Here is a 12,417-nt window from a genome sequence, read left to right on the forward strand (position 1 = left end):
GCCAGCAGGCGATGCTGAGGCAGTCGTAGGCGTTGGTCGGGACCCCTAAGGGGCCAAAATCAGCATCGTCCTAACCACCAATCGGGGAAAAAGCCTATCCCTCCTCGTCCCTCTTAGGGACCCCTCTCACGAGCAATTCCTCTTGCAAGAGGTGCGGGTGCTCCTTACCATCGGAGCTATAGAGGAGGTTCCACGGTAGAAAGGGACAAAAGCTTCTAGCCCCACTAGTTCCTAATCCCCAACGTGAAGGGAGGTCTCAGACCTATCCTAGACCTGCGGTAGCTCAACAAGTTATGATATACCTGGAGTTCCGCATGGTATCCATGGGGACCGTATCCCATCCTTGGATCCCGGAGACTGGTATGCCGCCCTCGATATGAACGGCGCATATTTTCACGTCGCCATTTATCCTCCGCACAGCAGGTACCTCCGGTTTGTGGCCAACCGTCATTTCCAGTTTACGGTCCTCCCGGCTGACCTCTATCCAGCCCCTGGTGTATTCACAGTGTCTGGCTGTAGTCGCCGCCCTCTCCGCCACTGTCAGATACACGTTCTCCGTATCTGGACAATTGGCTCATTCCAGGGGCCACCGGGGCCCAAGTTACCACTCGTGTGGGCGTCGACGAGATCCTATTCCTGCGTTTAGGCCTGAGGATCCATATAACGAAATCCAACCGGATTCCCGCTCAGGGAATAGACTTAACTAAGGCCACCCTGGACTTCAGTATCGCACAGCCTGCTTACCTACGCCTTGCTTTCACGCGTTGGTAACCATTGTACGAGGTCTACGGACCTTCCCGGCAACTTTGGCTTGAACTTGCCTAGGTTTTCTGGGCCACATGGCTGCCTGCACGTGCGTAACCGAACATGCCAGGCTTCGCCTCCGTACACTTTAATCATGACTCACCTCAGTGTACCACCCGGCCAGAGACAGCATGGTCATGGTCGCCTCGATCCCCCCGAGCGTCCTAGGCTCCCTCGACTGGGGGTCGATGCCCTCCCTGATGTGTGCAGGGGTGCTGTTCCATCCACCTCACCCTCGGTGTCCCTCATGATGGACGCCCCCATCTCTTGACTGGGGTGCTCACTTGGGTCAGTTTCCCACTCCAGACCTTTGGTTGGCTCAACAGCTGCCCTTGCACATCAATGTCCGGGAGTTGAGAGCAGTCTGCCTCGTGTACCAAGCGCTTCAGCAGCACCTATAAGGCTTTTGTGTCTCGATGTTCACAGATAACACAACGGATACCCGTTGCATAAACAAGAACGGAGGAGCACGGTCCCCCTCTCTTTGCAGGGAGCTATCCAGCTCCGGGACTCCTGCACAGCTCCATTGACGGACCTAGTAGCGTCCTTTCTCCTAGGGGCCCGGAACACTCTGGCGGATCGTCTCAGCAGCTCCTTCCGGTCTCTCAAGTGGTTGATTCCTCCGGATGTTATCCCTTACGTTTCTGGAACTTCGCTTTCGTGGGAACGGAACGAGAGAGAAGTTCGGCTCATGCCAAGGCCTCTCCCAGGACTCGATCTTGGCCGCTTTTCTGATGCCGTGGACGAGCCATCTGCCGTCCGCTTTCCCACCGCTCCCGCTGGTTCGCAAGGTCCTGCTAACACTCCGCAGGGACAGAGCGCATCTGATCATGATCGCTCCAGCGTGGTCCAGGCAGCACTGGTACACCATGTTGCTAGACCTGTCGGTAGCCAACCGATTCCCCTGCCTCTTTGCCCAGACCTCATAACGCTGGATCACGGCAAACTTTACCACCTAGACCTGCAATCCCTGCACATCTCCGCATGCCTGCTGCGGGCCTAAACTGATCCGAGTTACATTGTTCTGCCTCGGTTCTGCAGGATTCTCCTGGGTGGTAGGAAGCCTTCCACTCGGTTAACGTTTCTGCCCAACTGGCAGTCTTTCTCTTGCTGCTATGAAACACAATGTTTCCCCCACAGAGGTTCCGATCTATTTCCTCTGGGATTGCCTATGATCTTCAAACAGCAGCGCCGGGCGCAGTTCATCATTAAGGGTGCACTTGGCAGCCGTCTCTACCTTCCTCCCAAGGGAGAGTGGCCGCTTCATATTCTCACACGCTGTGGTTTCTAGGTTCCTCAAGGGCTTGGGGCATTTATGCCCCCAGGTTCACCGCCCCACCAACTCCTGGGTCTTCAACCTGGTTATAAGCAGACTTATGCCTGCTCCATTCGAGCCACTGACAACATGCTCACTGAGATACCTGTCCTGAGGGACAGCTTTTTCCTTGTAGCCTTTGCATCGGCTGGACAAGTCTCCGAACTTCGGGCTCTCACAGTGGACCCACGGTACACTATGTTGTGTAAGGACAAGGGGTGGTTGTGGCCACATCCGGCCTTCCTCCCTAAGGTGCTGTTGACCTTTCATATCATCTGGGTTATCTTCCTTCCGGTCTTCTTTCCGAAGCCCCATTCATTGCGACGGGAGCACATTCGCCCTCCCTAGACGTCCGTAGGGCGCTCGCTTTTTATGTCAAGCGGACAAGCCTTTTTGTACGCCCCCAACTCTTCGTTGTATTGGCAGACCGGATGAAGGGCCTACCTGTCTCCTCCCAGAGCTTTCCATCTTGGGTGACGTCATGCATTTGCACCTCCTGTGACTGGCCCATGTTCCGTCGAGCCACCTTACTGCTCGTTTCACCAAGGCTCAGGCTTCTTCTCCTGCCTTTCCGACTCACATACCCTTCCAGGGGCTATGTCATGCTACTACCTGGTCCTCTATCCGGACCTTTGCCTCTTTGGTCTATCTGTCCAGAGATGATGCAGCCTTTGGCTCAGCAGTTTGCATTCTGCAACATCTCACTCCGACCCCACCGCCTACGTAAGGCTTGGGAATCACTTACATGGAATGGATATGAGCAATCACTCGAAGAAGAAAAAACGGTTACTTACCTTTGTAACTGTTGTTCTTCGAGATGTGTTGCTCATATTCATTCCAAACCCACCCTCCTTCCCCACTGTCGGAGTAGCCGGCAAGAAGGAACTGAGGAGTGGGTGGGTCGGCTGGTGTATATATCCGGCGCCATGGTGGCGCCACTCCAGGGGGCGCCCAGCCGACCCACTGAGTTGCTAGGGTAAAAGTCTTCCGATGAATGTGCACGCGGCGCACACACACCTACATGGAATGGATATGAGCAACACATCTCGAAGAACAACAGTTACAAAGGTAAGTAACCGTTTTTTCTGAATCATGAGAACTTGATACCTTTCTGTAGCTCCTCAGGATCTGCAGCAGTCCTGACTCGCAGCAGCACAGGAAGTAGTTTGAAACGCCCAGACACCACAGAATCCCTTAATTCTTCCATGTCTAATGGGACAAATGATGCTGGTAAGAGAATTGCATTAGCTCTTTTACTAGAAAGTTCTTCAGTACAAATCCAGGTATATTTAATGTAGTGCTTAATAAAAAGTTTCTAATAGCTTGTTTGTGCAAAAAAGAGGGTTCAGTCTCTCCGTTATCTTAAGAGTAGGTGAGTGTTTCAGCACTTTTGAAAGTTTCTTTTTATTTATATGGTTAAATCCTAAAATATTTGTTGTGATCTCTGTATTTTTCAATGAAACAATAAAGAAAATTAATCTGTATGTTAAATAAAATATGTGCTCTGTTAGGAGTTATTCATGTAAGTTGTATTTTGAATGTTGTATTTTGGAGGGGGAATATTTTAAGAAACATAATGAGCAGAGTGGACTTCTTTTTTAGATCTCTTTGATCCTCTTGATGATAGAGATGATGATGGTGAAGGAGAGTCAGTGGAAGAACATAAGAGTGTTATTATGCATCTTTTATCACAGGTTAGACTAGGAATGGATCTAACAAAGGTAAGACTCAAAGGCAGTACTTCATGAAAAATCTGAATGCTGTGTATATGTAATATTGCTACAATATTGTATTGGGTGAGGCTTTTAATGAATGAGGGTGTTTATTATGATATTACACTTCTGATACTATTGCAACTGTATTTCTGTTGTTCTGATAAGTTTTAACTGTTTCAGCCTCCCTATAGATTACTCTTTGTGCTATTCCTGTAGCGGATCTGTCTCAGTGTAGAGGTGGGAAAGTAGATAAGTTTAATGCTGACAACACTAATTGAATTGTTAAATCCCATGAGCTGGGGAAACGATTTACCAGCAAAAGTGATCATTTGCTCATTCTGATCCCCTAGATCATTTGTGATCCCCTAAACTACCCATGGAGTTGGGATAAGAGAGAGAAGATCCGGAGAGGCAGTACCTTTCCTCCTGCCTCCTCTTGTCCTCATACCCCAAAGCAGAGATGCACAAGATCAAGGTGTCCTTGTCAAATTAACAAGTGTTTGATCAGTTTCATCACTGCTGTTCAGTTTTAGGCACCTGTGATACTGACAAGAATTATGTCCAGAACTTTTGCAGTCTGTGGCATCATGGCAGCCTGCCAGGAGGACTGCTGAGGACCTGGGTAGCTCTGAGTCCTCAGCAGCTCGCAAGCCCTGGGAGAGCTGGCTTCTGGGGTCCCTGGCTCCCTGGCAGTGTGCCAGGAAGTCAATATCCTCAGCAGCTTGCTTGCCTGGCTGAAGGGGAGTCTGGGAGAACTGGCTGCAAAGTTGTGAGCTCCTATCTTAGTAAGCAGCTGAGGTGCCAGTGGACAAACTGGCAGGAAATCAGTTCTGTTGGAAATTCCTTAGAATCTATTTCTGTGAAAGGATTTGATTTCAGTGAATCAGCAAATTCTGACAAACATTTCAATTAAATTTTTCCAACCAACTCTACATAACACCAAACGTGTGGCTAGATACTTAAATAATCCATGATTTCCTGTCTCACAAATCACAGCATGGGAGTGGAGTAGAGAAGCTGTTTATCCTCAAATGCTTTTGTTAATATGGCCTTAGTTTCATGGCACCGATTTGAGCTTCACAGTTGTTTTTTGGATCATATATTTAAATTTTTGTAGAGGCTGTATGACAAATTTATGCAGTTACCCTTTAAATGTGAACTGTTTGCATGTATGTAAGATAGTGTTATTAACAACAATCTTCATTTGCTAGTGATATATAGAGGTCTGTTTTACTTTTATTTCTTTTTGTACATAACTTTATTGCTCTGTAAGTCAGTGTTGGTTCATCTTTAATTCTCTTCGCTAGTTCCCTGAACCTGATGGGTTTTTAGCAATATGTTACTACTGTGGAGTTGGTGTTCTCTGAATACTAAAATACTAGTGTTCTAAGAGTTTTGAGGTATTGTTCTTTCTTCAGGTGGTTCTCCCAACTTTTATTCTGGAAAGAAGATCACTTTTGGAAATGTATGCTGACTTTTTTGCACATCCGGACTTATTTGTGAGGTATTTAAGTACAGTATTAATTAGTTCTGATATTACCTTGTGCAGTTTCAAGAGTATATGCTTTCTGTTTTGAAGAATGTTTGATCTTTATCCAAACTATGAAAAGTGCATCTATATACCATCTAGTCTGCCTTTCGTTTTTCCAAAAGCTCTTCTCAATCTGAGTTTAAAGAAAAAAACACTGGAGCGTTAATTTTATGTCTTACTCCTCTTTCAAACAGCAGTAACTTACTTCAGTGTTCAGTAATGATGATACTTTTCCCCTCCTCTAGTATTAGTGACCAAAAGGATCCAAAGGACCGAATGGTTCAAGTGGTTAGATGGTACCTCTCAGCTTTTCATGCGGGAAGGAAAGGATCTGTTGCAAAAAAGCCTTACAATCCCATTTTGGGTGAGATCTTCCGCTGTCATTGGATATTACCAAATGCTGAAAATGAAGATAATATGGTTAGTTTTGTGGTGATGTTTTTCACTGCTTAGAATGTGTGCTAATAATTCCTCTAATCTCTTACTAGAATGGCATGGGGTTGGTACCGGAAGCAAACCATGTAAAAATATTGTGATTCCTTTCCTAATGGAAGTTTCCCCACCCTCCTTTTTAGGGCAGACTTCTCAAATGTGTGTAATATGTAATTTCAATAGTTAATTTCTTAAGAATCCTTTGACATGCAGAAAGTATTCTGTATTAATTCTGTCCAGTCCCAAGGATACATTCCTTGGTCTTAAGAACTGCAGATTTAGTCATTTTTCTAGTCCCTTGCAGTCTAGATCAGCAGCCTTAACAGGGTTTCCTCTTTATCACCTTTGACCCTAAACTGGATTAATTTTCCTCTTAGAAATCTTAGTCATGATTTTGAAGGCTAGAGCATTTCATATTTTAAAATCTTTCCAAAGATCTAGATCCTGAGAGATGGTCAGAAATCCAATTCTGCAACTCTCTCTTCCTCCTGCAGAGTGCTCAGACATGGCTGTCAGATAAAGGCCATGAACTGCAGCACTCCTTTGGTCACAAACAGAAAGACCAGCTCTGTTGTCCAGTCAAAGTCTGGGGAAGCGCAGCCTGAAGCATTCTGATGTGTCAGCTGTGTGCATGGACCAAAGGTAGCAAGACACCCTTCTGCTGCTAGAGGAAAGGCTGCAGCAGTTTAAAATGCAGCATCTCAGATTCCACGAGTGCCAGCTTCTCAGATCCTCCTAGCTCACCCAGACTTCCCCAGCCTGGAAGGTATAAAATGTATCATAGGGGGTTTAGATTGCAAGATGTAAATTCAGAAGTCATCTATCCTAGATATTTGAGCCATCACTGTAATCCTTGAGCACCTTCCAAACACTATATATGTATCTATAATCAAAGTGATTCCAGAAATTGGGATGTTCTCCCAAAAGGCCCAGCATCAGTGGGTTCATACCTTTCCTCTTCAAACCAGCAAACCGACAACTATGTTGAAGCTGCACCATGTTAGGATTCTAAAATTGTGTTAAGTGATGGATAGTTCTCATTAGAAGCTACTTCAGTGGACCATGTCCCAGATATTTTTGAAAACTGTATGTACCATGTCAAATGAAGGCAACTCTTAACTTGTTTGCAGGAGCCTGTTTCAGAGGGACCAATTCCTTGGGTTACCAAAAACAGTGTAACGTTTGTAGCAGAGCAGGTCTCTCACCACCCTCCAAGTAAGTTGCTATGCTACTGGAGTCTTATACTATTGGACAGGAACTGATTAACAGTGATGTCAGTTTTTAAGTTTTGACCTTGAATTAACATTTTCTGTTTAGCAATGAATTTTCAGTCTGAAATTTCTCTCTTCTTAGACCATTTTTCTGGGAAGTAAATTGCAGAGTCTCGCTTTCTCTCCACACCTTTCACCTCCCCTGCAATATCTTGTAATTTATTTGAATGTAAAAATTGCTTCTAATTACTGTAAATGTCTTGTCTTGTTGTATTCTTACTTTTTTTTCTTCTTAAGTTTCAGCGTTTTATGCCGAGTGTTTTAGCAAGAGAATACAATTCAATGCTCACATCTGGACCAAGTCAAAATTCTTAGGGATGTCTATTGGAGTTCATAATATAGGGCAAGGTAAGTGTGAGTATGTAGTTTAAAAGGTAAACTCTTGAGTTAACATTAGTTTCTTAATGCTCAATTTTAATTGTGTAGAAAAAGCAGTTTCTGCAAACTTCCTGCAATGTATTACTCATGCTCAGTAAATTACCGATGACTTGACCGAGTAGCTGCTGAAGCAGTCTTGTCGGTGGCTTGAGACCCAGGATCCATTTCCAATGCATCATGGACTCACCTTGTCCCTGAGTTGAGCCACTTTTCAGAGTTGCTGAATGTCCACACCTCCCATTGACAGCAGTAGGAATTATGGGTGCTCGGCCGCTCTGAAAATCAGGCCTTTAACCTCTTTATTTTTGTAATACTTAAGTTTCTCAAGTGCTTTGAGATTTTTGTATGAAATGTCCTCTAAAAGTGCTGCTGATTATTAGTACAGTAGTAATTTGTTCTTTCTGACAGGTTGTGTGACATGCCTAGATTATGATGAGCACTATATTTTGACTTTCCCCAATGGTTATGGAAGGCAAGTAAATGCTAAATCTCTTTGTCTTTAAAAAATTTTGAGATGGCAGAGAGCACCTGTTTCTTTTAAGTTTTTGAAAAGTGTGATTGTTTATCATTGCAGATCTATTCTCACAGTGCCATGGATAGAACTGGGTGGAGAATGCAGTATTAGTTGCTCAAAAACAGGCTACAATGCTAGTATCGTCTTCCACACAAAACCTTTCTATGGAGGAAAGAAACATAGAATTACAGCTGAAATTTTGTAAGCTTTTTTTCCTCTTTCAGTCTTGCTCCATTTGTATAAATGCTCACAATTGTTTTTTCTTAGGAAAAGTAATTTAGGTGGCTGTACTCAGTATCTCTAACTATAGCAAAAGATTACATCCAGGTCCTTGTTCCCAGTTGTGGGCCACCAGATTAGTCTGGGCCTATCAAGTCAGATGATGTGCATTAGGATGGAAGGAAAGCTCCTTGAACCTGGATCTATCATGCCCTACTGCAAAAATGTTCCTGAATCCTTTTGCAGGAATAGACGGATCCTGCCTATATGCCAAAATAGTTAATTATATTTTACATACCTAGCAGCAAAACCTTTTATTATAGAAACAGTTTTATGCTTTAGTTCCACTCCTAAAAGATCTTTTCTGTAATGTTGCTGACATAGAATAGCGTCTCCGTTTCACCCTGGGCCTCTGTACAGGGAGTCTAATAAAACTTTGATTTGTAGTTAAATTCAAGCTTATTGTGGTTAGAGACTGTGCACATGATCTGGTCACTGATGCTTTCCTTCCCCTATTTATCATACTCACTTGTTGCATCATTTTAAATTAGATTGTAAACCCCTTCAGTACCGGCATTGTCTGTCTTAGTGTTAAATCAGCACCTAGCACAGGGGTGTGCAAACTTTTTGGCCTCAGGGCCACATCTGGGTATGGAAATTATATAGCGGGCCATGAATGCTCATGGAATTGAGGGCTGGGGTACGGGAGAGGGCTCTGGGGTAGGGCCAGAAATGAGTTCAGGGTGTGGGAGGGGGCTCTAGACTGGGGGCCTGCGACCAAGGGGGTAGGAGGGGGATCAGGGCTAGGGCAGGGGTGCAGGCTCTGGGTACGTCTACACTACGGGACTATTCCGAATTTGCATAAACCGGTTTTGTAAAACAGATTTTATAAAATCGAGTGCGCGCGGCCACACTAAACACATTAAATCGGTGGTGTGCGTCCATGGTCCGAGGCTAGTGTCGATTTCTGAAGCGTTGCACTGTGGGTAGCTATCCCGCAGCTATCCCATAGTTCCCGCAGCCTCCCCCGCCCCTTGGCATTTCCAGGTTGAGATCCCAGTGCCTGATGGGGCAAAAATCATTGTCGCGGGTGGTTCTGGGTAAATGTCATCAGTCACTCCTTCCTCTGGGAAAGCAACGGCAGACAAGCATTTCGCGCTTTTTCCCTGGATTGCCCTGGCAGATGCCATAGCATGGCAATCATGGAGCCTGTTTTGCCTTTTGTGACTGTCACCGTATGTGTACTAGATGCCGCTGACAGAGGCGATTCAGCAGCGCTACACAGCAGCATGCTTTTGCTTTTGCATGACAGCAGAGATGGTTATCAGCCATACTGCACCATCTACCAATCCATAAATTGGTAATAAGATGATCATGGCTACCAGTCCTTTTGCACTGTTCCATTTGCTGCTGTCATAAGTGCCCCTGGCTGCTCTTAGCCAGGGCGCAAAAGCCAAAATTGGGAATGACTCCCTGAGTCAATCCCTCCTTTTTTGGTATCTAAAAATAGAATCAGTCCTGCCTAGAATATGGGCAAGTGTACTAGAGAACCACTGTATCAGAGAACCAGAGAGCACAGCTGCTCTGTGTCAGATCCTGCAGAAAATTATGAGCTGTATGCTATTCACAGGGGGTGCTCCTGCAACAACCCCTCCTGTTCATTTCATTCTTCCCCCAGCCTTCATGGGCTTACCGTAGCATTGTCCCCCCACTTGTGTGATGAAGTAATAAAGAATGCAGGAATAAGACACAGTGACTTGTTAGTGAAGGCCAGCCTCCAGCTGCTATGATAGTCCAGACAGGACCGTAAGGAGTGCATCCCTCTGCTAGTTCAGGGGCACTTGAATCTTTTCTTTACACAATGAAGGGTGGGGGCTGATGGAGCTCAGCCCCTGTTGCTATTGACGATGATGGATATCAGCCATACTGCACCATCTACCAGGAAAAATTAGGACCAGGCGACCTTGATCGACCTGTCCCAAGCAAGTTGGTATGGTTACCAGTCCTTTTGCACTGCCCCATGTGCCAATAGGCTGATGATGAGGACGGGTAGCAGTCCTTATTGTACCATCAGCCACCCATGGCGGGGTGGGAGGAAGGATGTTGTTGTTGAGTGCTGCACCATCCCGTCTATCTGCAGCATTCAGTAAAGATAGGGTGACATGTAAAAGAGTCAAGACAGGATTGTTTTCCCTTTCACTTCTGGGGGTGGGTGGGGTGGGGGTGCGTAAATTGCCTAGCTATGCCCTGACCCACTGCGGACACTGTTTTTGACCCTAGAAGCATTTGGAGCTCAGCCAAGAATGCAAATGCTTTTCAGAGACTGCAGGAACTGTGGGATAGCTTGAGTCCTCCAGTCCATGAGCGTCCATTTGATTCTTTGGCTTTCCGTTACGCTTGCCACGCAGCAGTGCGCTGAGTCCCTGCTATGGCGTCTGTCTGGAGATATTTAAAAAATGATTTTGAATTTCGTCTTCTGTAACGGAGCGCTGATAGAACAGTTTTGCCTGCCCTTACAGCGATCACGTCCGCATGGTCCATGCTGGAGCTCTTTCTTTATTTTGATTTTTAACTGCATCACCACCCGTGGTGATCGGAGCTCCATGCTGGGCAAACAGGAAATATTCAAAAGTTCGCGGGGCTTTTCCTGTCTACCTGGCCACTGCATCCGAGTTCAGATTGCTGTCCAGAGCAGTCAGTGGTGCACTGTGGGATACCGCCCGGAGGCCAATACCGTCGATCAGCGGCCACACTAACCCTAATCCGATATGGTAATATCGATACTAGCGCTACTCCTCTCGTTAGGGAGGAGTACAGAAACCGGTTTAAAGAGCCATTAAAATCAATATAAGGTGCCTCCTAGTGTGGACGGTTGTGGCGTTAAATCGGTTTTACGCTCCTAAAACCGGTTTAAACGCGTAGTGTAGACCAGGCTTCTGAGTGGCACTTACCCTGGAAGCAGCAGCATGTCCCCCTTCCAGCTACTATGTGTAGAGGCAGCTAGGCAGCTCTGCGCACTGCCCCTACAGCTCCCATTGGCTGTGGTTCCTGGCCAGCCAGGAGCTGCGGGGCCAGCGGTTGGGGCGGTGGCAGCATGTGGAGCCCCCTGGCTGACTCTACGCGTAGGAGCTGGAGCGGGGACATGCCGCTGCTTCTGGGAGCTGCACAGAGCAGGGCAAGCCGTAGACCCTGCTCCCTGGCGGGAGCTCGACAGCCAAATTAAAATGTCTGAAGGGCCAGATGTGGCCCCTGGGCCGTTTGCCCTCCCCTGACCTAGCATCATGGGGGCCCCAATCCTGACTGGGGACTTTATTGTAATACAAATAATTAAGGGGATGGAGGGAGGCTGACAAAGGGCTGTACATTAGATTGCTAGTTTAAGACTGTTTATGGCAACGTGTATATGAATGCGTCCTATTCTCTTAGCTGTACTTTCAGGCTGTCTGGGGTTTTCATAGGGTAGGCCTAAAAGCATTAGACAACCAAATCTCATTGCATTTCAATGGGATTTGGACACATTCACTCAATCTTCAGCCTCTGAAATGCCTGCCCTGTGTTAAACTAGTTTTCCACAAACTTTTTGTGTGTAGCTTTGTGAATTGAATTTAGTAATGTAGGGCTTGTCTAGATTAGGGTAATGTGCACTGGAGTAGACACTCTGCTCCAGATCAAAACATGTTTTACACTAGCTCAGCTGATCTAAGAGTTTGCACCAGTGCAGTTACACCCAAAAAAACCCGCTTCTCTCCACCCCCCCATTTTTCCTTTGTATACGTCTCCCATCTCTATTGACACTTTCTATTCAAGCACTGCCTTACTATTTATATGTATAGTGCCTAGGACAAGAAGGACCTGATCCTGAGAGGGGGGGGTGTAGTGCAATAATCAACTTAACTACTTTACTTTTTCTTTCATTTAGTTCTCCTAATGACAAGAAATCCTTCTGCTCAATTGAAGGTGAATGGAATGGTGTCATGTATGCAAAATACGCAACAGGGGTAAAGCAACTTATCTTGTTTTTACTCTATCAGAAACTGTGTTCTCAGGTATTTGTGTTGCTGGCAAATCAGAATATGCCATTGCATTTTGTATGTATATTTATGGATGGAAAATACTGACTTTGTATGCTAAGGGACTACAGTAGGTTTCACTCCTGCTTTTTATAAATGATGGCTTTAGGTCAAAAGTGAAGAGTGGAGCACCTGAAAGTCCTTTACTTCAGTAGGTAAGATGTTAAA

General features: G+C 45.8%; 1 protein-coding gene across 6 annotated transcripts in view; it reads left to right on the forward strand.

Moving 5' to 3' along the window:
* OSBPL9 (oxysterol binding protein like 9) overlaps nt 1-12,417 on the forward strand; it is a 116,466-nt gene that overhangs the window by 102,357 nt on the left and 1,692 nt on the right. For all 6 annotated transcript variants that reach the window (XM_045028845.1, XM_045028846.1, XM_045028847.1 and 3 more), the window contains 9 exons: nt 3,237-3,349; nt 3,722-3,840; nt 5,253-5,338; nt 5,611-5,785; nt 6,928-7,012; nt 7,306-7,416; nt 7,855-7,918; nt 8,021-8,161; nt 12,099-12,177. In XM_045028845.1, coding sequence (XP_044884780.1) covers nt 3,237-3,349; nt 3,722-3,840; nt 5,253-5,338; nt 5,611-5,785; nt 6,928-7,012; nt 7,306-7,416; nt 7,855-7,918; nt 8,021-8,161; nt 12,099-12,177 — 973 coding nt within the window. The remainder of the gene's footprint in view (nt 1-3,236; nt 3,350-3,721; nt 3,841-5,252; nt 5,339-5,610; nt 5,786-6,927; nt 7,013-7,305; nt 7,417-7,854; nt 7,919-8,020; nt 8,162-12,098; nt 12,178-12,417) is intronic.

Source organism: Mauremys mutica, chromosome 8 (assembly GCF_020497125.1).
Source record: "Mauremys mutica isolate MM-2020 ecotype Southern chromosome 8, ASM2049712v1, whole genome shotgun sequence".
Classification (NCBI taxonomy): Eukaryota; Metazoa; Chordata; order Testudines; family Geoemydidae; genus Mauremys; species Mauremys mutica.